The following is a 26,681-nucleotide window of genomic DNA, read 5'->3' as shown; positions in this document are numbered from 1 at the left end:
CTTTAACTTGATTAAAATATAAGATCAAATATATTAATCCAACAAGAAAACCGTTAATCCGAGAAAGGCTGAATGTCGATTTTAGAGAAAATGGAGATAAAAGATAGAACACAGAAAGAGGAGAGAAAAAAGAGAAGAGGAAAAGGGGAAGAAAAAAAACAAGGAAGAAAAAATGAATGAAAAATTGAGACAATAATCAAATAGGCTTAAAACTTGAATGTGTTTAAAGAATTAAAACATACTTTTTGTATAAAGTCCAAATATATATTTTACAAAAATGGTCTTTGGAAAGTGGATTTTTGATAACATATAAATTTTGGGATTGTATAATATAATTTTTTTCTTAAAAATTAATTATTTTGTCAAATTAGTATATATAATTTAAAAAATTAATTATATATTTAACAGTGCGGTTCGATTTTTGGCAATTTTTTTAAGTTCTAAATTAGAATCAAGCCAATATTGCGGGATTTTACTCTAAATTTAAAATTACGATTTGAAAAATAAATCATGAAAAACAGCCCGATTCGATTTGATTCGGGCGGTTTAGCGCAGTTTTAAGTTTTTTTATCACTTCTAATTGTTCTAGCCATAACTAAAAATCATGGCAAATATTAATTAATCGTGGTAAAAATATAAATTTTTGTTTTGATTTTATTTTATCGTAGTTAATAATATTAATTTACCATAATTTTTAAATTATGATCATTTATAATTAACAAAATCTCAATTTTTTTGTGATGCTTCTTCCATTTTTGGTTAATAGGTGTCTGCTTTACATGTTGATATTTGGGACCTCATAGTCAATCTAATTGCACCCTAACAGAGAGTAGTCCCCAAATATGAACATGTATAAGATCAAAGTTAGCATCAGACTGTGAATTACTCCAAGTGAATGTTAGTTTTCGTTACATTATAAATGATCACGGATTAAAAATTATGATAAATTAATATGGTTAATCAATATTCACTATAATGTTTAGTCATAGCCAAAACATTTAACATGATTATAGCCATGGTTAATGTTTTCGCCATACTTTCAGAAACAACGACTAATGACTATTGCGATTCCGTGGTTGATTTGTATTTGCCATGATTTTCTAGTGAACCCCACCTTAATTTGATGTCACAACATTTCAATAGAATCAACAGTGTGCATACAAGTACAATCCACGTTATTATACTTCGTTGTATTTTTTGAAATGAAACAATTTACCTCCCTAAATAAAGGGTAAATTACTTCATTTTAAAAATATATGATGGTAAATTACTATTTTTTTTATAGAGTGGTAATTTACTCATTTGCAATATTATAGGGGTAGACAAGTTAGAGTTACACCAACGAATCATGGTTTTTGTATAACTAGATATTTACAGAATAATTAAATCAATTTCAGAATTAGATAATGTTAATAATTATCATAATTAAATTCTAATAAATCAAACCCGAATTGAATTTTCATAAAAGCATGATCCATTGTAGCTCTAAAATAAATGGCCCAGTACTATTGTTAATTTTTTTTTTTCGATAAATGTAATTTTCATAAATAGAAAAAGATATAGTACAACAATTATGAATCAAGTAGTGTTTTTTTTTGACAGGTCAAGGGATACGCTACAATCTATAAAGTTCACGTGTACTAACAGAGCTAGCTAAGGTAATGCCAGGTATACGTTGTCTAACATCCTCCACAATTAAGCTAGCTACAATATTCGAGTTCCGCTCAGTATGCTCGAATCGCCTAAAATTTCTCTCTCTCCATATATGGTAGATACATGCACCCAGTAATGTGCGATATGCCACATCGACGATATGTTTACCCCTCCACTTCCTTGCAGCCCACTCAAATCTGCCATCCAATCTCTATTAGGCCACGAAAGCGTACAACTCGTCTAATAGCGTTAAGGCATTGGCGACTATATTGACATTGGAAGAATGGGTGTGTGTGTGTGTCTCCACCTCATCCTCATCACATAATACACATCTACCTAGGTGAGATAACCATGGTTTGTCTGCCGTAGGTAGTTTCTCCAATATAGCAAGCCATAAGATAAACATGTGGTGAGGTATCTTTAAAGCGCCCGAAAGTAGTAAAGCCCAACCTACTTTCGGGCCTAGTGGATCAAATAATCAGTATAGAACCGGGATCGTAGGGATTCCACCGACAAATCTCCAGATAATACGATCATTATCCCCATGAATCGGTGGAAGCGTGTGAGTAATCTCCAAGTGCTCTATGTCGGTAATGAGAGGCCACTGCCACTGACCTCCTTGGATGACAGAGATAAGTCTGATAGATTCATGAAGACCAAGGGTGATCAGCCCCCTCGGGAATCTCTCCATAAGAGGACTGAGATGATGTCATCGGTCCTTTCAAAGATAAAAATCACCTCCATCTCCAATATGGTATTCCACCATTGGCGTCACAGCCACGTTTGCAGACGGACCATTTTCTTCCAACCCCACGAGCCTCTATGATTAGGGATAGTCCATATTGAAGCATCGCGTAGTCGTCCCTGGTATAGCCAATCAACCGAAATGGAAGTCCTATCACACCGGATGACATCCTAATTTCGGCTGAGCAAAATAGCAGATGTTGGCCATGGGTCCAACATAAAGAAGAATGGGCTTACACTCTCCTTCTCAAAGTTTGGTGTAATTATATTTAGACCCCCTGCAATTTGATAAATTAAATTTAGTATCTCTAAAATTTATTTTCGTCTAACAAATACGTTCTCCAATTAGTCAAATTCACTGAATTTATCGATATTAACAAAAAAAATTGGATGAAAATTTATATTTACCCTCGATTGACTGGTTACTGACTTATGCAGGTCAAATAAGTCTTTTCGAACTAAACTACCCTTCAAAAGGTGAAGATATATCTCCTCACATGTATTAACACGTGAATACGTATGAGTTTATTTGATCATGAATAGATTTATTTGACCTACACGAAATCAGTAATAAGTCAATCAAAGGTTAATATAGATTCTTTTTATTTTTTTGTTAATATCAGCAAATTCGGTAAATCTTGACTAATGAAGAGACTTATTTGTTAGATGGAGCAACTTTAGGGATGCTAGATATAATTTTTCAAATTATAAAGACTTTATCTGTAATTATACTAACCCTTACAGGAGGAGAGTGTAATTATCCTTATAATAAACTCTCTAAGTTAGACAAATATCCATTACATTCATTCATATTAAGTGAGACAAACACTTACATATTTAGTGAGACTTGAACCCATAACCTCCAACTTATTCATAAAATCTCATCCTACTTTATTAAAAAAAAAAAGCCCCAGCCTCCTAATTGATACTTTTGTGTACTGTATTGATGTACTATTATTTTTATCTTATAATTATTTATAGTACAAGAAATATTAATATTTTTGTAATGAAATTATTATAAAACTAAATATATATCCAAATTTATGAATTTCGAACTCATAATTTTATAATTATGAAATTTTAATTTTATTATCAAGCAAGTCTCGTTGACCGAATTAATTCTTTCTTAAAAAGTTGTTGAAAATAGAAAATAAAAAGTTTGAATAACAAGTTGCATGGCATGGCATGCCACGTGACTACGCACACGTGAATCAAGAGAAACTTTTCGCCAATTTCAAAAAAAGACCCATATATATATATATTTAACGTGACCAATCACCACTAACATTTTCAAAAAAAAAAAGATATTAAAATAAATTTCCATGCAGTCCACGTCAGCTGAAAGCACGTGTCGAGCATGCAGTAGCTGAGCGCCACGTAAGTAGCAGGCACGGCGGCCGACGCCGCTTTCCTCACTGCCAGCTGTGCGAGACATTCACCTGACACGTGTCACGATATCCATCGGTGGGGCAGATCTGTCATTTCCAGCGACTGTATCGACTACGCACCAACAGGGTAGTAGTAGCCATTGTAGAGCTTGAGAAGTGATAAGCACACATGTATATATCTACACTATTTATTATAATTATTTGTTTTTATTTATTTATAAAATATCATCTCTTTGATTAACTAATTCTCTATATATTTTTATTTATTTATATATGCCTGATGTTAATTCAATTTTTTTTAAAATTTGATTATCTATTCATCTTATCTTTATTTAATTAAATAAATATGTGCTACGGCCGCTAGTTTTTAAAAATTAATATGATAAAGTGGGATAATACCATCCTATGTATATAATGATGTTCGAAAAATTTAAAGAGTCTTGAACAATCAGATGAAAATTTTATATTGTTTTCCTACTTAATTAATAGCATTTATGGCCTCGCGCAATCTGAACCAGTCTAGATCAACACCTAATTAAAAAGCAGTTACACACGAATCTCACTTTTCAAATATTAATAAAGTCTCGATGAATTTGTACCCGTCTCAAATAAAATTACTACAAAAGAAGAAAGATACCGACGAGCTATATAAGAAAATTCAAGAATTTGTATATCTCAAAATATCGATCAATTTATTTGAAATAAAAGATAAATAGTTTTTATTTATTTATTTTGAAATATTTTACTTGGGAAGAAAAATCAAGCAAAAAAAGAAAAGAACAACCTCAATATTTTCACTAGTTAAGACTAAAATTAATACTTTTTAAAAAAATAATTGTGGAAAATGACAAGTTAAACTAAAATTTTCACCTTCAATCACATATATAATTAAAAAAATGGAAATAGAACCACATTTCAAGAATAATCTAATTCATCTATACTAATCTAAAAAATAGACCATCCACGCTTATAAAAGGTGGTTAATAATACCACCACGTTAATTCTACGTGAAATAAAAAATGCCCTTCAGCTAATAAATGACTAACTTATCAACTTTTTAAAATTTATATTAATTAATAAACTAAATTTCTTCTTTTTTTATTTCTTTTTGTAATGTAATGTTTGATTTATATAATTTATTTTTATTTATAATATATTTTAAAATATAAAATATTATTTATTATATACACACCACACCACAACTGTTAGTGGATAAAATTTATATACGCAGTGCACCATTCAATAATTTGGGTATTTCTGAACGTAAAACCACAAAAACTTTAACAGTATTTCTACGTAGAACATCTTCAATTATTACAATTTAATTTTAAAGGAGAATAATTATATGAAAAATCAACCACATTAATTATATTAGTACATTTAACTTCAAGTCTAATAAAATTGGTATCAATCGTCCCATGAAATGCATCAATTGAAATGTTTAACCTACGTAATAAAACATATTTATATAATTCGATACATGGCTATAAAAAAATGATTCAATAATTATAAAAAAAAATAGCATTAAACTAATTAACAAATAAAATTTTTATTGATAATCTATATTATTTAACATAAAAAAATTTACATACTAATGAATTTAACAACGAATTTAGTAAAAAGTTATTTAAAATACATAATAAATAATATAAATTAATAATAAAAATTCTATTTTATAATTAGCTTGGATCTAATTTTACCATCAAATTACGTAGCTATTATGTTATTCTCTCATATAGCGTGTCTCAAATTTAATTTTTTTTTAATAATATATCGATTCGACTAATACATTAATATAACTAAAATCAATTTATGAATTACATTGACCCGACAAATAAATTATAATAACCTACATAAAGTGAGACAAATATTCATACAAAGCAAAATAAGTATCCACAAATCTGGTTGGATTCGAGCTCGTAGCCTAAAACTTATTTGTGAGAGCCCGAACTTAATTTTAGCCACTAAACCATAACGTGATTGGTTGAAATGAATTATTTAAGTGTTATGAAAATGTTTTCAATAAAATATTATTTTCAAGTGAGAATGCAAATACTTTTAGGGGAGAGAGAGAGAGAGAGAGTTTGGTAATGATGTAATTAATAATTAATGTGTGTCGTAATTAGTAGCTATGCAATGCAACAATTATTATTATATTATTATTATTACCAACTCCAAACTTCTCTCTCCCCACAAAAATACATAACTTATGACAGCAGCATTTCTACCTCTCTTCTTCTTCTTCGTGTTCTTCTTCTCTCATTCAACTTTCTCTCTCCTCTTTTTCTTGTAAAAGGTGCTCTTCTTCTTCCTTTTAGCCATCTCATTACTGCTTCAAGAAACCCAAAAAGGGAAAAAAGAAATTACAAAAAAGCATAAGGAAATTAGCTGAATTTTTTTCAGAAAAAGAAAGCTTATTTTTTGTCAAGAATTGCAGTAGTGCATGATTTTTTAGTTAATTATTATATATTAAGATATATATCAAGAAAATATTTTAGACACAATTAATATATATATATCCGATTGAAGGAGCGGAAGAGGAGGGAGGGAGGAGAGATTGGTTGCCTTGTTTGGCACGTCTGTTCTTTGGCTCAATCAAACTCTATAAATACATTGCCTTTCGCCTCCTGTCTCTCTCTTCTCTCTCTCTCTTTCTCGCTCGCTCTCTCCTGTTTTTTCAGTTTTCTGTTGCTATATTCCATCCCGTTTCTAGGGTTTCTCCTAAACCTGCCGTTGTGTTGTTTGTTTTGAGGTAGATTTTTCTTTCCCTCCTCTCCTTTCTCGGACCCTTTTTGCCTTTTCCCTCGCAGCTCCCAGTTTTTCGTGTCTTTTATATTTTTCTGATGGAAATTCTTGGGATTTTGATGACCCTTTCAGGCTCTGCATCGAACCGTTCCTTGCCCGTCTGCTGTCTGCTTTTGCTGATAATTCTTGGAGGAAATCAGGTACGTGCTACGTAATATTTCTCGTTTTCGTTTCCTCGCAATGTCTGAATGTTATTGCAATCTCGCAATGTACTCAGGATCTGTTCGTAATTGCTGCCCTAAAGCTTGTTGCTTCCGATTGTTTTCATGTTGAAATCATGTCCAAAATTGAGTCTTTGATGCCTTATTGTTTCTGGGTTCTCACGAATTCTTGAAATTCTGGGTAATCTGGTCCACCCCATTGGAGTGTATTCCAATGAGTCATATTTCTGAATTTTCTATGAAGTCTGTGAACGTGTGCGTTTGTGTTCGTGTCTGTGTTTTGTAAATTTTTTTTGGTTGGGGGTACTTTTCTTGATTTGACAGAACATTGTTTAGTCCTTTTCTTTTGTCGGTTAATTGCGAGAGCATGATTTTGTCGGTTGCTGTTAGATGTTGAAATGTTAGTTTATGTGTGTCTTAATAATTACTCAGTTGTGTGTTTTTGGTAGGTTTCCAGTGAAATATGGGAATACTTTATCAAGTCATTCAGATTGTTTAATTGTGTGGTTATCAAACGCAATTATCAAATATTAAAGATGTGGTTATCAAAGCCATCCACGTATCTGTGTGTGTTTTTGGGGCATTGATATCATTTACTAAGCGTACTATCTTAGAGGTCAAAAACGCCGTTTCGAGTTCGATGGGGCCAGATGCATGTTTGAGGTCATTATTGGGGGCTCCTCCTTGATCTCGGAAATAATTAGCACAGATTTATATAACGTTCGTTGTATATGAATAGTTGAAATTGTCACAGCTCAAGATTCTTAATTAATCTCGTTAAAAATATACAGTTACAGAAGGAATTTTTTTTTTTTTTCTTTTTTTGGATTTTTCCACCAGTTCCTATGTTATTTTTGTTTGTTTAACGATGGAGGTCGGGGTTGGTACATGGAAAATGTTGAGGAAATCTTGGCTATATTGACTGAAGTTTTCGATCCTTTTTCTACCATTTGACTTCTTTTTTTGTTTGTTGCTTGTTTTGCACAAATGAAGTCTTCCACGCTATCAACATCCTTGAATAAATCTGTCAGTTCTTCTTAATTTTGTCGATTAATATTTAAAGAGTGAGTATATATATACCTGCCTTAAGTCTCCGAGCGGTGGAGCTCGAGTTGGTGCATTTATTCTATTTTCTGATCATTTATTGTTCAGAGTCTGGACCATGACTATACTAGTCACGGAAAATTAATACTCGTTGATGCTAAATAAGCCTTTAAGAAGATGGCTGGAGAAGCCTCCCATGTGGTTTTGGAATTATTTGCCGCTATAATTTTAAAATATTGATCTCTCTCTCTCTCCCTCTCTCATGTTTGGTGGGGTACGCGTAATTTATATATATAGCTTCAGGTAGTTGTGGAGTCATGTACTTATAATAACAAGATGGAAGCACTTGAATATATATATGTGGTGGTTTCTTTAATTTTCTTGATTTCTTTATATTTCAGCTTGCATTGCAGCTGAAGTTATTTGTGATATTTAGGATCCATCAAGGCATTATATTGTTTCCTTTGTTGGGATACAATGCAACTTAAGAAACTACTATACTAATCAACAATACGATTGGTGTGATTGGCATATATATATATATATATATATATATGCGCTTATAAGTTGTTGCGTTTTGAGGAGAAAAATGTATGTTGAACATATGTGTAGGTAACGCAATCTAGTTGTTGATCCGAAAAACTTAATCAGGTATAAGGGATTTACAATGTATTTGTTTCCATCCTCAAACTAGTATCGTTCTTGGTTGGCATTAAAACCCATTGCATGTTTTGTGATGCACGGCTGATTTTTTCTGTATGATCTTCAAAAGTTTTGAACTTATTGTGATTGCAAGCCAAATTTCTATTATTTGAGCAACATGGTCGCATTGCTGAGGCTGAGAAGTGAGGGAATGACGTGAAAAACCAAGATGCTTAGTCATTTGTTTTTTTCTCCCTCATGCAATTTTGCTTTTGTGCAAATTGATAAAGAAACAAAAGCAAGGAAATCATGTCGCCGCAGCATCATGATCTAGTCATGTTAACGAGTAAAGTTGATGGACCACTGCCAGCATTTACACAAATCTGGCATGAAGTTTTTGCTTACATTTCCTTCTGTCGTTTTGGTGCTCAAAAGACTTCCTTTTTGTTCGTCTTTCCGCCCGTATGCTAGCTGACTTTGATGTAACAATCATTAACTCCCACCACCTTATACATCAGTGAAGTTTGTATTTTTTTCTCACTTCAACATAAGATTTATTTTCTTAGAGCACTTTTTCCGTCTATAACAGAACACAAACTTAGCAGCACGAAATCGTGCATTTGTAGATCTTAGCATAGTGTACTGCAGCAATCAAGAGGGCATCTTGGCTGCACTAACACTCAGCATTTCATCTTAAGGAATATATATCATAACAGTAAGATCATACTTGTGTGATGCATGGTGTCTTCTATGAATGCATTGCGGCTTCTTTTTTTTTCGAGATTCTATGTGGTATAATAGTGAAAAGGATCTCTGGTTTATTGCAATTCATGTGCAAATTTTCTGTAATGCATGAGAGTATTTGTACACCGTGCAATGATCTATAAATTCTAATGTTTCTCTCATTTCAGGAGGAAAAGGCAGTTAGGGTGGACTATAGACGCTTACCAGGAAGTTCTTCATTGAATATGGCTATTTTTCCAGTATAAATGCATTGCGGCTTCAGAGATGAGGTACCTCGCGTAATGGAATTTCAATTTTTCAGAACGATTTTTGCTTATCAAAAAGTTTCTATTTTTTGCATGGCATGATAATCGTTGCTTGACATTGTGATCAGATTTTGTGGAGCCTCAAGTTGATGGCCTGCTCACCAATAACCAGTGACAAAAAGACGTTAAAGAGGTGGTTTTTCATAGATAAAAGAGTCGGATAAAAGGGTGTTGATTGCAAGTTCTGACACAACGCCAATCAGTTCATTGAATTTATACCCAATTTTGTGGCAACGCTCGGTTAAGTTGTCTGCATCCAATGGACTTGAAGTCGACAAACGCGTCTCCAGTTCTCGCCGATCCGGCCCCAATAAACAAGTCGAGACTGGGGATCCATTCTAGCCTCTTGCCTTACTCACAATCAGGGTCGTCATTCTCGACTAGCATCCTCACTAGGAAAAAGCCGGCAAAACTCGACGATGTTCAGTCCAATGGCTGGCTCGACGCGATGCAATCTTCCTCCCCACCACGGAAGAAGGCCCTCAAAGACAGCAACAACATTGACATTGTTTCTGATGAAGCAGAAATCACATACCAGTCTTGGCTGGTGGGCTTTGTTGTCCAATGCTCTTGAGGCTTTCATAGGCTGCTTAAAGAAAGCACTTCCATTAATTTATTTCTTCTTAGCAGGTTAGATATCCGTCCGCTCTCAACTCCTTCCAAATGTTGATGGATCGTGCAAGGAATAGGAAGTTAGTCATGTTCTTAGATTACGACGGAACGCTTTCCCCAATTGTGGACGACCCCGATCGAGCCTTTATGTCGAGCGAAGTAAGAAAATTACTCGGCATTTAATTATTGTCACCTTCAGAAGTTTCAACCTATGTGATCATTTAAATAACGCAACATGATTTGCAGATGCGCTCTGCTTTAAATAGTGTAGCAAAACATTTTCCAACAGCCATCATTAGTGGAAGAAGCCGTGATAAGGTAGACACGCTAAATTTCTCTGTAACTAATTTTAATACTATAAATTACTCTTATGATTTTAATTTTGTTATTCCGTTATCAGGTCTATGAATTGGTAGGACTAACAGAACTTTACTATGCCGGCAGTCATGGAATGGACATCATGTTTCCCGCCAAAGATATGGTGTCCAAAAACCATGTAAATTGTGTCAAGTATACTGACAGTGAGGTATTAATTCTCAGAAGCTCGTGCTATTATGTTTCTGTTTTTCCAGTGATTCCAGCGTGCATTTCTTGCTCTATCCTATTACACTTTGTGCACCTACTGATCAATATTGTCCCGTTTGCATTTACAGGGCAAGGAGGTGAATCTCTTCCAGCCCGCTAGTGAATTTTTGCCCGTGATCAACGAGGTAATCTGAATTTTCACCACAGCTATGTGGAGAATTAAACGAGTATCGTTGGATTAATCACATCCCTCAATTTGTGCAGGTTTTCAGAAAACTTGATGAGATTGTCAGAGACATCAAAGGTGCAAAGGTTGAGAACCATAAATTTTGCGTCTCTGTACATTACCGTAACGTAGATGAGAATGTAAGCGTTGCATTTATCTCCATGCCTTTAATGTAATCGAATTTTCCCAAATAAATCTTTTCCTGTCTTCTCAATATTAATCTGCCTCTCTGAACTTTGACTTGCAGAGTTGGCCTGTAATTGCACAATTTGTTCATGACATTCTGAAGGATTATCCTCGATTGCGCCTAACTCACGGGCGAAAGGTAATTCAATTATGCCTTCTGGATGGATGCACGTTGAGAAATGAGACACAATGTTTCTTATGAGATTCCATCATCGTTTCCTTTGAATAGGTTTTGGAGGTCCGTCCCAAGATCAATTGGGACAAAGGAAAAGCCGTTGAATTCCTTCTTGAATCTCTAGGTTAGCACATGCACTCATACCCAATATAACCATCCATCATTAACGTTTTTTTGTCAAAAATTGAACAAAATTCGGTCGTGCAGGATTTAGTAGCAGTGACGACGTGCTCCCCATTTACATCGGTGATGACAGGACTGACGAAGATGCATTCAAGGTAAAACCACACTCCAGTGCCTGAGAAATTAGCTTATCTCATCACTCATGAACATATCATGCATTGCCAACCTAGTAACACAGTTCACTTCTACATAGGTGTTGAGGGAGAGGAATCGCGGTTATGGAATCCTAGTGTCAGCCGTCCCAAAGGAAAGCAACGCTTTCTTCTCATTGAGGGATACTTCTGAGGTAAGAATTTTTGGTTCCATTTACGTTCATCATCGTTTCCATTCTACATTCTTGTCTATATTGCAAAATCTAGATGAAAATTCGAGCGATGATGATTTCAGAAAATGTCGTGCAGGTCCAGGGATTCCTCGAATCCCTCGTGAGGATGGCGCGAGACGGTGGAACGATGAAGGAGAGGAGGCCAGAACCATCTGGCTATTATACAGATTAACTTGATTTTAGGTGTAATATAGTTAATTTCCCAATTAATGTGGCTGATGAATTGGCCCTAGTAGTTATTTTATTTTTATTTTTATCGGGCATTTTGTAATTTATTTGGTTTTTTCTTTTATTTGGCAGTATGTAAAGTATATTATCTGTTTCTTTCCTTTCTCAGTCTCACTTCTTTGTTAGGCTGTGTTTGATTGTGAAATCAATTGACATAAGTTTGGTAAGTAATAGTTAAGAATGTAAATATAGATGTGCAATATATGTGCATTTTGTGAATGTTTCACAATATATTGCATACTTTCTTAATTTAATATCTACTTTATCTCTATAATCAATAAAAAAGGAATATTATATTTACAGTTCCGAATCTATTGATTTTTTATACAAATCATTCTTACCTTTTGAAAAATTACAGAAACTACATGTGACAGGCTTAATCACTCAAAATTCTTTTGTTGACTAGATCAATTTTTAAAATAATTTTTTAAGAACATAAATGTTTTTTAGGGATATTTTTGTAATTATTAAAAGGTATATTGATTTGTCAAAGTAATTCTTTTTAACATGAACAATATGACTTCATATATATTTTTTTATTATTTATACTAATTTTTAATTATTTAAATATAAATTATTATTATTAACTTTTTTTATTGAATTTTTATATAAAATTGCATCTTTTAATAATTAAATATTAAATTATTTAATTAATATATAAATAATTTTGTATTAAAATTATTAAAATTTAAAAACTATTTATCCTCTATTTTTATTGATAACTAAAGTTTACATATTATTTATTAAAAAAGATATTTTAAATTATTAAATTATTTATTTTTAAAAGATTTCTTCTTCCCCAACTACACCGCTAACTCTCGTATTATTAAAATATCTTTTTAATAAGTAAATAAATAAATTAATTTTATTAACTTAATTAGATTTACATAAAATTATATAAATTATTTTTAATTTTTATTTTGGTAAAACTTATATAGAGATTCAACAAAAAGAGTTAATAAAATAATTTAAATTAAAGTTAAAAATTGATATAAATAATAAAAATAATATATATGGGGTCATATTACTCATCTTCATAAATATTATTTTGACACATCTTCTATCTTTTGATAATTACAGGAATACCATGAGGGCATTTCTGTCCTTAAAAAATTATTTTAAAAGATTGACCTAGTCAACAGGGGTACTTTTGGGTTTTAAAGGCTGTCAGGATTAATTTCTATAATTTTACAAAAGATATGAGTGGTTCGTAAGAGTGTAAATGTAATTATCCCAAAAAAATATGATTTAATTCCGCTAAAATCGAGCATTAATCAAAATCTAGTATTTAATGAGACCTATATATGAGCAACTAAAAATTAAGTGAGAATGATTTTATTTTTTTCACTATAATAACTTTTTAAATGTTGTCACTAGCTAGCTACAATTAGTGACAATATAATTATACATAAACTTATTATTATAAATAATAAATGGCATATATTGACATGGCAGTGTTAATTTTCACTATAAATATATCACTAATTGTTATAGTGAAAATTTAATGTGCAATTCTTGTCAACAATAACTATATATAACAAGATTAGTATCATTGTCTCTTGAAATATATTTTTAGTAATAATATAAAATTAATATTTATGGTACACACTATGCTATATTACTATTTAAAATAAAATATTTTTAAAATATTTATTATTTAATAAAATATATCAAATTGCTAAATTATTATTAATTTTATAATAAAATAGTGTTAAGAAGAGATGCATGGAAAAAAAAAGCTATTGGGAGAGTGGGAAGTTATAAGATGAATAAATAAAAAAAATAAAAAATAAAAAACAAAAAACCAGACCAAAAAACGAGAGAGACACAGTGCTCTCCCTTAATAATATATTCTAAATAGGTATGTCTATTGTTGCATAGTTAATCATAATCAACTAAGACGGCGTTTGGATAAATTTATAAGCTCTTTAAAATATCTTATAAAATATTTGAGAAGTTTTTGATATAAAATGTTTTAAATAATTAAGCTTAGTCAAATACCCTTTTAAGAAACATTTAAATATATATTCCAAATGCTTTTTAATTTAATTATTTAAACAATTAACATCAATTTCACATTTAATTACTATACATAAAATAGATATATATTACCAACCTTCATAAGTATGATTTAATTTTAACTTGTAAATTTTTTTAAGTTTAAATTAGTAATTTTCATATTTGGCTTGTCTTCAAAATTACTTTGATTCCATCTTCATTTCTTGACGTTGGCATCCGTGAACTTTACTACATTGCATTTTACTCATTTATTAATCTTATAAATGGTAATTTATCTAAAAAAATTAATGTCAACATGTTAATATTTTGATATTAATGGAAAAAATCGTAATATTATATTGCTCGAATTGAAAAAAAATGCTCTCAAATGTATTAATTATATTTTTTTATGACAATTAATTTTAGATCCATGCATGACAAGAATACATACTAAAATTATAGGGAAAAATGCAAGCAACTCACTTGTGATATCGCAAATAAGTAAATTATCCCCTTAAGAAAAAGCCAAATAGCGATCTACCACCCTATATTTTTTAAAATACATAATTTACCTCCCTATACTTTTTAAAATGAAGCAATTTAAGGAGGTAAATTGCTTCATTTTAAAAAGTATTGGGGGGTAAATTACTATATTTTTTTCATAAAGGGTAATGTGCTCATTTTCAATATTACAGGGACATAAATTGCTATTCACCCCAAAATTATATATTAAATGAAATTTTAATTCAAGACCTCAAAGTTAATGATAGAAGAGTTAATAAGAGGCTGCACTTAGGTATCATATCACAGTTTGTATCTTTCAAAATCTCCAATTATGTTTGGATTAATGTTTTGGGTGTTTTTGTTTTGGTGTTTTGGAGATAGAGAGAGAAAAATAGAGATAAGTTAGTATGTGTTTTGAGATAGATGATATGTTTGGATTTGTGTTTTGATATAATATAAAATAATATTAAATAAGTGGTGTAGGTTTGATGTTGGGATTTGGGAGACAGGAGTTATTGTTCATTATCAAATCATGTCTTTTAATATATATATTTAGTAATATATATATGTATGTATATAGTATTTTGTTTGTTAGTATATATTTAGTAATATATATATGTATGTATATAGTATTTTGTTTGTTAGTGAAATATAATATATATATTTACGTTAAGTAATTTTTTTATTGAGGCATTTATTTTTATATTTTAAACAATATTTATAATTTTAATGCATGATTGAATATATTGTAGTATTGTCTCTTAAACGGTTTTGTTAGACTTTATATTTGGAATAAAAAAATATAATATAAAAAACTTAAATAAAAAATTTAGAATTAAGTATGTATTATTGGTATATTGTCCTCAAATTTCAAATTTCTTAAATATTTCATTGAAATAGGAAAAATTATAAGTATAAAATATTTAAATGGTCTAAGTTGAAAAAATTTGTAGTCAAGCGTTAAATGTTCTATATAACGTGTTCAAAATACATTCGTTAATATTTTATATGCGAACAGATAAATTTTAATAGATAATTGAAGTAATAAAAATACGAATTAGGTATATAGTACTGATATATTGTCAGTAGTGTACGGAACTGCTACAGTATTTCCGTTAGGTAGAAAAGTTTCATATTTCTTAACTAAGTAGTATTGAAAGTAAATATCTTTAATATCAATGATTTCATAAGTTAATAATTACTTTTTAGTAGTAATTATTGCTTACATTTCACATATATTATATATTAAATAATATATAATACATATAATGCAAATAATTTACAAAAAAAAAACAATTAAATCTCAGTTGCTTGGGTGTTAAATAGATTTGTTTAGATTAAATTGGTGCGGTGAAAATAATTTCATGGGCGTTTAAATCGGTGCGGTAAAAATATAAATTGTATCATATTTAAGAAGAAGCAGAAAATAAATATTTATAGCATATTAAATATAAAGAAATAATTTTGCATACAATTTATATATATTTATATGACTTAAATTGAACATATTTTATTTTAAGAAAAAGTGAATTGACAGATTGTATCAATTATAAAATTTTATTTTTTTTACTAATCGCAGATTAATAAAATTAACTAGGTGAATTTTAAAATTTAAATTACAAATCATAGATTTATTGATATAAATACATATAATAGTGATAAACATGCTTAAAGCTCGTTCGAATTCCATTAATTTAAACTTTCAAAGTCCATAAAAGATTCAAATCCAACTTAAATGATATGATTTTAGCTCCACCCAATTCATTTACGATTCGTCAAATATAAAGAAAAACAGACAACACCACTAAAAAAAGAAAATAACACAAATTAATGGGTGCAAGACAAATAAATTTAAAGGAAAACTTCTATCTTTCTCCAAAAGCAGAATCACTATCTTCCCTTCTTGAAAATAATTTGCATTTTCTTCATACAAATTATTTCTCTCACACTCTTCACTGCCAAAAAGAGTTGTAATCATTCACAATCCAAACATGCACATCAAAAGAATTATACGCAGTCCTGAATTATACTTAGCAAATAAACAAATGTCAGCTTATGTTATTACGACTTATATATATAGCATATATAGCCCAGATGGGCAGGGAAAAAGAATATATGCTAGGTTCCATTGTCTCAAAATATATTAAGTATATATTTAGTAAGCAATTGTTACATCTCATAGAGTGCCCTAAACCAGCATAAAGAAGGAAAAGGAAAACAAAGCTGTCTTGAAGCACAAATCATATGAATGTAGCTCACAGAAACAACAAATAATTAGCAACTTAGCATGGTAATTCACTGCAGGGGTCATCCCTAGTAAAAGACATTATATCACTTGAATTCATGTAGATAAACTAACTCCAAAGATGAAAGATAAGGATGGTCTAGACAAGATTGAATTAAAAAAGCCAACTACAAAAGTACATATTACCACATATCTGTCTTTACAGAACCAACTCCAAAATTAATCATAACAAATAAAGAACCTAATAATCCAATAGATATGCAAGTTTCATGAGACAGCTTTAGCTTAAATAACCACAACACGAACTCCACCTCACGGCTTGGTGAGACATAGCAAACAACATAAAATCAGAATTATTAAACGGATTAACAAGTACCTTTTTCAATCAACGTACGAATATGATGGTTCACAAGTAGAACACCAACAGAAGTGGAATGCAAGCTACCGTTCCCCGAGTGCAACACTATACGTACTCAATAACCAATACAAACATTTGTACTTTGAAGTTTAGATGCAGTAGTTTTTTAAGAGAACAATATGAATGCTATATATAAACAAAATAAGTAACATATATGTTATAGTCTCAAATATGCCAAAAGACACTGTTTCCATGTGAAGCATCCACAAACAACTTGCAAATAATACGACTGCAGTCAATGTACCAAAAAGCAACACTGCCGCAACACTGCATATCAGTCATGCACTACACACTAAAGCTTAAAAGTTAAATAATGAACTGCCACAACGGTCCAATTTTAGTAAACATAATGATAGAACTGTCACTGAAATGTTAAATCCAAAATAGTAGTAGCAGAAAATTGCAATGTATAGTCACAATTGATATACACTTCAAAATTGGGCGTTTTGCTGGAAAAATCACACGAAAATAATTAGATCAAACAACAAAATAGAAAGAAAAAAAAACGCATGAAAAAAATAAGAAAACAGAAGGAAAATAACATCGGGCAAACCTCTGCCAAATAGAAAAACAAATGAAAGAAGAAGAAAGAGAATAAGAAAAAGAAACCGACCAGAAAAACAAAAATGAAAGAAGAAAAAGAGAAGAAGAAAAGGAAAGAGAGAAGAAAGAAGAAAGAAGAAAAAAGAAAAGAAAGAGAGAAGAGAGAAGCCGGCAGAAAAAAGAGAGAGAAAAGAAGAAGAGAGAAGAAGGAGAAGAAAACGACAAGAAAGAGAGAGAAAAGAATTAAAAAAAATTAAAAATACAACTTGCACACCTAGTGGAGGTGTGCAAGTTATATATCCAAACAGCATTTTGTGTTTTTGCCCATCTCTAAGATGGGCCAAAATATAAAAACAAACATAGTGTCTATTTCTCTACTTGAACCAAAGGGGTATTAGGAAAAAAAAAAACTTAAGTGATTTTCCAATTATAGCTTAAGTTAAGCTAAGGAATTAAGGTGTTTGGAAACATAAATTTTGTTTGTGCTTCTCTTAAATTAAGCTAAAAGCTATTGTGTATTGCAGCTTAAAAAATATTTGTGTAAATAAGTAGAATTTTTTTATGATATCTTTGTTCCGAGTATTTATTTTTATTTATTCTGAAATTGCCCTTTTTTAATAATGGCTAAAATCTACCCACCTATTAGGACAGTTAGGTAATTTCACAAATAAGGTTGTGATATACCAATTTTAGGGATAATTATACTATCCTCCTCTAATGTTTGGTGTAATTAACTGTAGAATCTTTATCGATTCAGAAAATTACATCGAATATCCCCGACGTTTTTTTTGTCTGATGAATAGATTATTCTGATTCGGGTCGAAATCCACGTGACCTCCTTGGTCGAGCGAGCTGGTCTTCCAAGCGGTTCGAGGTTCTACCTCTTACAGACAAGTGATTGGGTCCTGAGAAAAGAAGTAGATCGTTAGGCTTGCTGGGTGACCCCCAACTAAAACACTCCGATGCTTAAATCAGTGTTTCGTTCTAAGGACGTTAAAGTGGGTCGCTTAGCAATATAGCGAGCTGAAGCGACCTAAAAGTAATATGTGATCAAGACAACATACCATTAATGCACTGATTGAGGGTATTTATAGAGTGAAGGTGGGGGGTCTGATAGATCCAATGCACGTCTGCCACGTGTCTCGGGTCATGGTCGCGACCCAGTTAAAAAGGCGCGGATCCTACTGGTAAATCTGTAATTTTGTACCCTCTCGGGGCAAAATTATCCTTTTGCGATAATTTAGGGTTTTACCCATATCATATTCTATTCATGAAAACAAGTCGAATATACTAATTCATAGAGTGCCCTAAACCAACAACATAAAGAAGGAAAAGGAAAACAAAGCTGCCTTGAAGCACAAATCATATGAATGTAGCTCACAGAAACAACAAATAATTAGCAACTTAGCATGGTAATTCACTGCATGGGTCATCCCTAGTAAAAGACACATTATATCACTTGAATTCATGTAGATAAACTAACTCCAAAGATGAAAGATAAGGATGGTCTAGACAAGATTGAATTAAAAAAGCCAACTACAAAAGTACATATTACCACATATCTGTCTTTACAGAACCAACTCCAAAATAGATCATAACAAATAAAGAACCTAATAATCTAATAGATTTGCAAGTTTCATGAGACAGCTTTAGCTTAAATAACCACAACACGAACTCCACCTCACGGCTTAGTGAGACATAGCAAACAACATAAAATCAGAATTATTAAATGGATTAACAAGTACCTTTTTCAATCAATGTACGAATATGATGGTTCACAAGTAGAACACCAATAAAAGTGGAATGCAAGCTACCGTTCCCCGAGTGCAACACTATACGTACTCAATAACCAATACAAACATTTGTACTTTGAATTTTAGATGCAGTAGTTTTTTAAGAGAACGATATGAATGCTATATATAGACAAAATAAGTAACATATATGTCATAGTCTCAAATATGCCAAAAGACACTGTTTCCATGTGAAGCATCCACAAACAACTTGCAAATAATACGACTGCAGTCAATGTACCAAAAAGCAACACTGCCACAACAGTGCATATCAGTCATGCACTACACACTAAAGCTTAAAAGTTAAATAATGAACTGCCACAACGGTCCAATTTCAGTAAACATAATGATAGAACTGTCACTGAAATGTTAAATCCAAAATAGTAGTAGCAGAAAATTGCAGTGTATAGTCACAATTGATATACACTTCAAAATTGGGCGTTTTGCTGGAAAATCACACGAAAATAATTAGATCAAACAACAAAACAGAAAGAAAAAAAAACGCGTGAAAAAACAAGAAAATAGAAGAAAAATAACATCGGGCAAACCTCTGCCAAATAGAAAAACAAATGAAAAAAGAAGAAAGAGAATAAGGAAAAGAAACCGACCAGAAAAACAAAAATGAAAGAAGAAAAAGAGAAGAAAAAGAGAAGAAGAAAAGGAAAGAGAGAAGAAAGAAGAAAAAAGAAAAGAAAGAGAGAAGAGAGAAGCCGGCAGAAAAAAGAGAGAGAAAAGAAGAAGAGGGAAGAAGGAGAAGAAAACGACAAGAAAGAGAGAGAAAAGAATTAAAAAAAATTAAAAATACAACTTGCACACCTAGTGGAGGTGTGCAAGTTATATATCTAAACAACATTTTGTGTTTTGGCCCATCTCTAAGATGGGCCAAAACATAAAAACAAACATAGTGTCTATTTCTCTACTTGAACCAAAGGGGTATTAGGAAAAAAAAAACTTAAGTGATTTTCCAATTATAGCTTAAGTTAAGCGAAGGAATTAAGGTGTTTGAAAACATAAATTTTGTTTGTGCTTCTCTTAAATTAAGCTAAAAGCTATTGTGTACTGCAGCTTAAAAAATATTTGTGTAAATAAGTAGAATTTTTTTATGATATCTTTGTTCCGAGTATTTATTTTTATTTATTCTGAAATTGCCCTTTTTTAATAATGGCTAAAATCTACCCACCTATTAGGACAGTTAGGTAATTTCACAAATAAGGTTGTGATATGCCAATTTTAGGGATAATTATACTATCCTCCTCTAATGTTTGGTGTAATTAACTATAGAATCTTTGTCGATTCAGAAAATTACATCGAATATCCCCGATGTTTTTTTTGTCTGATGAATAGATTATTCTGATCCGGGTCGAAATCCACGCGACCTCCTTGGTCGAGCGAGCTGGTCTTCCAAGCGATTCGAGGTTCTACCTCTTACAGACAAGTGATTGAGTCCTGAGAAAAGAAGTAGATCGTTAGGCTTGCTGGGTGACCCCCAACTAAGACACTCCGATGCTTAAATCAGTATTTGGTTCTAAGGTCGTTAAAGTGGGTCGCTTAGCAATATAGCGAGCTGAAGCGATCTGAAAGTAATATGTGATCAAGACAACATACCATTAATGTACTGACTGAGGGTATTTATAGAGTGAAGGTGGGGGGTCTGATAGATCCAATGCACGCCTGCCACGTGTCTCGGGTCATGGTCGCGACCCGGTTAAAAAGGCCCGGATCCTACTGATAAATCTGTAATTTTGTACCCTCTCGGGGCAAAATTATCCTTTTGTGATAATTTAGGTTTTTACCCATATCATATTCTATTCATGAAAACACATCGAATATACTAATATTAACAAAAAAGTTCAATAGAAATATATATTTATTCTCGATCCACTTATTACCACATGTGAAATCTTCATAAATAAGGTTGTAATACACCCCCTAAGTCTAATGAAATATCTGCATGTTCTCCATTCAATTCTTGTATTTTTTTTTGGGTAGGACCACTCCCAATCCAACTACATACATCTTTTTTTACTTTATACACACTTCATGATCACTACTACCAGGCCAGACGTTTAATTTACAATTGTACCTTTATCTTGAATAGATGTACCTTTTCCCTGGCATGATCACCGGATTTCTCATTCCATTCCCCTCCCTGCATATAAATATCCACCCTCAGTGAGTAGAGTGAGTGCTGTTTTTCATTATCATCTAAGTGTGAGAAAAGAATGACAACTACTTTGTATTCTCCGCTATCCTCTACTCTCTCCTCCTCGTCCTCACTCCAGGTAGGAGATTTACACACAGGAATACCATTGTTGTGTGTGTTTTGCGTACCGATAGAGTAGTTTTTTGGCGTGTGTTTGTGTTGGTTTGATTTTGATTTGTTTGGTGATGGAAACAGGAGAAGAAATTGAGAATCCCAATTCAATCAGCGAAGCCGGGTCTTATCCTCAAGCCTCTGCGGTCGTTTCCTTCAATCCGAGCTGCTACTGACTTCTCTTCGTCTCTTGATACTGGTGAATTTTGTTATTTGGTTTTGATTTTGGCCAATTATGATACATTTTTTATTGTGAGTTTTTGATCGATTGTAATGGGGATAGGTTTGAGCACCGAATTGGATGCCGTAACAAGTTACAGCGAGATCGTTCCGGATACTGTCGTTTTTGATGATTTTGAGAGGTGGATTTCTAATCCATGAAAGAAGTAGCTAGGAATATCGGGACTTATATTCTTCATTTGGATGGAAACTGGATTGGTGATTTTTGCTTTTAGTTTCAGTTTTTTGTTCTTGATGTGTTGATTATCCGAAACTGTAAATGCTATAGGTTTCCTCCGACTGCTGCCACCGTTAGTTCCTCCCTAATCTTGGGTATCTGTAGCCTTCCTGATACAAAGTTCAGGGTAATTATCCAATTTTTTCATGTTTCTTTTGGAGAGATAAATATTGCAGTCTTTTATTTAGTTCTTTTCCCCTCTTCTGGATAATGACAGACGAGTCTATATCTGCTTGCTGTGATTCTATTTATGTAGAATTAAGCTGTACATAGTTGGAAAAGATTAAGTAAAATGCCTGAGATATATTATATGGATATGCTGCCTTTGTAATTTTCTTTATGTCCCGATATATGGAAAAAGTATTTGTAACGCAAAACACTTTAACCACTGAGAACGATTTAGTTTTCTGAATTGCATATTCATAGATACATGATTAATATCTACTGATATAGATGCATTGCTATTTTATTTTGTCTTTTAAATAGAGTGCTGTTGATACTGCATTGGCGGATACACAGTGTTATGGCTTGGAAAACTCCGATGATCGCATGTCTTGTTTTGTCAACAAGGTAGGTTTTTTTTAAGCTGCATGTGTTTAAAAATTTCTCTTCTAATTATCTAGTTATGAACAACTGATTGTATACTGTTGATGATTGATATCTGAAAAAGTAGGCCTTGGTAAATATTGGAGGTGATCTTGCAAAGCTTGTGCCTGGTCGTGTTTCTACTGAAGTTGATGCCCGTCTTGCATACGACACACATGCTATTGTTGAGAAGGTAACTGTTACCTTGAAAATTTGTAAAATATTGGTTTGGCACCTCTATAACTACTTCAGCATACAATTATCATAACCTGGAAAGTGTTACTTGCAAAGTTGCTAAAATGAGTTCTGTTCTGAAGTGCGTTTGCTACCAAAGTTTGTCAGCAAGCATCTCTACTTTGTGAATATTTTGTTTTAGCCTTTGACTTATACTTCCATTATATTTATTTATTTACATGCTATATCTAATATAAATCCTACTGACTTTAATCAGTTAACAATTGACTTGAATCTCAGGTGCACGACCTTTTGAAATTGTATCGTGGAATTGATGTACCTCCAGAGCGATTGTTGTTCAAAATCCCGTCAACTTGGCAAGTTAGTGGCAGACTCAGTATATCTATTTTACTTTCTATGAAGAACATCTGGCATTAAACTTTTCTTTCTTATTCTTTGTTACTAACCTTTATTCTTTTTATTCTTTTCTAGGGAATTGAAGCATCAAGGTTGCTGGAGTCAGAGGGCATACAGACACATATGACTTTTGTCTACAGGTATAACAGACCATATTCTTCCAAGATTTGAAAGTGAGAGGTATAGAAGTTGGTTTCAATATAACAATGGTTGAAGTTCATCTACATGTTTCCGAAAAAATTATTTGATCATTGCTGCTTGTGTATTAACTTGTTGGAAACCTGGATGCGATGGGAGGATTCCTCATGTTGATGCTATGCATTTCTCAATCTGGCAAAATAATTTAATGCAAACTTCGATGGTCCATCTTATCTTTCTTTTGTTTTCTTTTTACTTCTGTTCATCTAGCGCAATATGAGGGTTTGGTGTGGGTTATGCTACTATATATTGTTCCCTAACATGAAAAACCATAGTTAGATCCAACATGTCTTTATTAAGGAAAACAGACCAAAGGTTTTATGCATCTTCAAATCCATAGTTGATCATAGGAAGCTTTCCCTATTTATTGGTAGTCCATGGGCAGAGAGGTTTTTGCCCTCTTGATCAAGTTGCCAAGGACAGCCTGAAACTGTAAACATCACGAAGGGATGGTATAGTTCGTGTTATAATGTTTTCTCTTGATCATGTTGTATGTCATCAATTACCATAGTTTCGTAGAAGCAAGAAGTGGACAGGTAGACGCCTAGTTCTCCTTGCTTTAGAAGTTCTTGTATGTCTTGCCTACTTAAATGCTGTTTGTTGATGCGCCCATTATTACACGTGCATTGACATGCATCTCTCATGTGGTTCCTCTAGCTTCCCCACTGTAAATCACTTACTATTAGAATTTTAAATCACCTTTTCTGACGATGGTCATTTGTTCCTAATCAAACTACTTTCGGCATGAAAGATGGCTTACAACTCATGAAATATCAACGTCATTATTCGTGGACATACTTTGGGTTTCACCACCTCTCTAACTACAGTTTTAGCTGGTAATACCATTTTATGGATTGCAGTGAGCTTATATATAAATCAGATCGGACTGGTAATACAATTTTATAGATTTCAATTGACCATATATATATATGTATGAATCAAATCTGACTGTAATTCTCTCATTATGATTTGCAAGTTCACACTGTAAGTTTTGAATACTATGGTTTCATCTAGTGTTGATCATTCTGCGAGTGCTATTTTCTTAAACTACTTTGACAACTCCATGTGAAAGTTTGTGCCTTAGAAATCATGCTCCAAAACGTGCTGATGCATTTATTGCTTTAGTTTCCCTAAAATGTTCCCTATTTTTCATTGCTCTAATGCTTACTCGTAAATCATTTTAACCTATCTTTGGTTATGTATCCACAGTTTTTGTCAAGCTGCAGCTGCAGCTCAAGCTGGTGCTTCTGTTATTCAAATTTTCGTGGGTCGCTTAAGGGTAACTTTGTTCTCTAATTAAATGTTGTGCTTGATTGATACTGTGAATTAGTACAATGAGGCATCATCTCTGTTAGGACTGGGCACGCCACCATAAAGGTGATCCTGAAGTAGAAGCAGCTCTTAGGAGAGGAGAAGATCCTGGGTTGGCTTTGGTCAGTTCAACCATTGTACATTTTTATCTATATCTAATACTTACATTTCAATGGTCTTTAGTTGTGATCTGCTTTGCTAGATTGAATTGTTTCTCCCACATCAGACATGTGGCTGACTGCACTAGATTCTTTTACTGAAGCCAGAAATAGTAGCTTATATAATCATGATTGCATTCACATTTAGACATGCACCTATATCTTGTTTTCCGTAAATCTCAAAAGTGAAACCATTAAACGGTTATGCAAACCATGAAATAAATATACAGGTAGTATCGATATCTTTCATGCTCCGGTTCCAAGTGTTTAGTTAACTCTTGAACTGTCTTTTGAAAATTGAATTTCCCATTTACGCATTTCTTCTTATTTTCTGTTAGAAGAAAGGAAAATTAACAGTAAACAGTTGCTAATGCTTCAGAGATTTATCTCCAATCCAGGTTACAAAAGCCTACAATTACATTCACAAATATGGGCATAAATCCAAATTGATGGCGGCAGCAATCCGTAACAAACAGGACGTCTTTAATCTTCTAGGGTAACTACCCTCTAATGAGCATACTGCATTCCAGAAGTACCTGTTACCTGAATATAATGTTTTTTTTATTTGGTTGGACAGGGTTGATTACATCATCTCCCCATTGAAGATATTGCAGTCTCTGAAGGAATCCGTGACACCCCCCGACGAGAAATATTCTTTAATTAGGAGGCTCTCCCCACAAACTGCTGCCTCCTACAACTTTACCAATGCTGAGGTTCGCTTTCTTTAATGCTCTATTCCAAATCCTAAAATGTGATGCTTTTGATTTCATTTCCTGATCTTCCTCTTGCACCCATTCCATCAGTCAGTGACCTAACTATAGAGATGTATTATTTCCTTATGGATTTATTTATTTCAATCTCATGTAGTACCCGTATCATATCCCTTAGCTCAAAGAATATCTCCACCTGGTCTGTTATCCAGAACTCATCGCCAACATGGCTCCATAGTATTCTCCATTAAATAATTGAATAGCTTTTTGAACTCTTCAATGTTTTAAGTCTTGCGAGTAGGACCTTTTCATATTACATTAATTTCACTCGGTGGAGTAGCAGAGAAAAGCATAGAGTTTGCTGTGTTTCATTCCTATTAGTCATCTGTTGGCCATTTTTACTCTTGAACAATTGCACTTAAGTTAAAGATTCATGCTCATGCTCAATCAATTTCAGCTGGTGAAGTGGGACCAATATAGCTTTGCTGAGGCTTTGGGGCCTGCAGCAGTGGAGCTTCTAAGTGCCGGAATGGATGGCTATGCTAGCCAGTCAAAGCGAGTCGAAGAATTATTTGAAAAGATCTGGCCACCCCCCAATGTATAATGCACATATCATGAAGAACCAAGAAGACCCTTGGTATAATAAAGGTATCAATGCTCACTCCAGCGCCCTAGAATCAACCGGCAGAGGTAGAGTTTCTCAGTAGAAGCTCTAAACATTTCTATTTCTCATTAGAAACTCTAAGCATTTGCAGTGATAACCTAGGAACTTTTGTCCTCTGAAAGCAAAATGGTTTTTAGCTATTTCAACGCAAAACGGAATATTTTGCAGAGTAATGTCTTTAATGTTTGTTTGTTGTTAGCTCATTTCATCATGTTCTGTTGGAGGGCTTGAGGCACAAAATTTGGTTAC

At 32.5% G+C, this 26,681-nt stretch overlaps 2 protein-coding genes across 3 annotated transcripts; both read left to right on the top strand.

Annotated features, from left to right (window-relative positions):
- LOC105164287 (probable trehalose-phosphate phosphatase F) lies at positions 6,076-11,991 on the top strand. Of its 2 annotated transcripts, XM_011082905.2 has the most exons (14): positions 6,076-6,537; positions 6,663-6,730; positions 9,349-9,450; positions 9,555-10,033; positions 10,117-10,257; positions 10,345-10,416; positions 10,499-10,624; positions 10,752-10,808; positions 10,888-10,989; positions 11,097-11,174; positions 11,265-11,334; positions 11,418-11,488; positions 11,587-11,679; positions 11,795-11,991. In XM_011082905.2, exons 4-14 carry the CDS (start codon positions 9,746-9,748, stop codon positions 11,888-11,890), a joined length of 1,194 nt encoding a protein of 397 aa, XP_011081207.1. In that variant the 5' UTR covers positions 6,076-6,537; positions 6,663-6,730; positions 9,349-9,450; positions 9,555-9,745; the 3' UTR covers positions 11,891-11,991. The 2 variants fall into 2 exon arrangements, with proteins under 2 accessions (XP_011081207.1, XP_020550082.1); XM_020694423.1 differs by lacking the exons at positions 6,076-6,537; positions 6,663-6,730 and adding an exon at positions 8,563-9,152.
- LOC105164286 (transaldolase) lies at positions 21,573-26,640 on the top strand. Its single transcript, XM_011082904.2, has 13 exons — positions 21,573-21,726; positions 21,843-21,957; positions 22,042-22,120; positions 22,267-22,342; positions 22,702-22,785; positions 22,889-22,993; positions 23,275-23,355; positions 23,467-23,531; positions 24,799-24,868; positions 24,945-25,022; positions 25,457-25,554; positions 25,636-25,771; positions 26,226-26,640. Exons 1-13 carry the CDS (start codon positions 21,667-21,669, stop codon positions 26,370-26,372), a joined length of 1,194 nt encoding a protein of 397 aa, XP_011081206.1. The 5' UTR covers positions 21,573-21,666; the 3' UTR covers positions 26,373-26,640.

This window comes from Sesamum indicum, linkage group LG6, assembly GCF_000512975.1.
Source record: "Sesamum indicum cultivar Zhongzhi No. 13 linkage group LG6, S_indicum_v1.0, whole genome shotgun sequence".
Lineage (NCBI taxonomy): Eukaryota > Viridiplantae > Streptophyta > Magnoliopsida > Lamiales > Pedaliaceae > Sesamum > Sesamum indicum.
The sequence above is the reverse complement of the archived record's forward strand: the minus strand, read 5'-3'. Positions and strand labels throughout refer to the sequence as shown.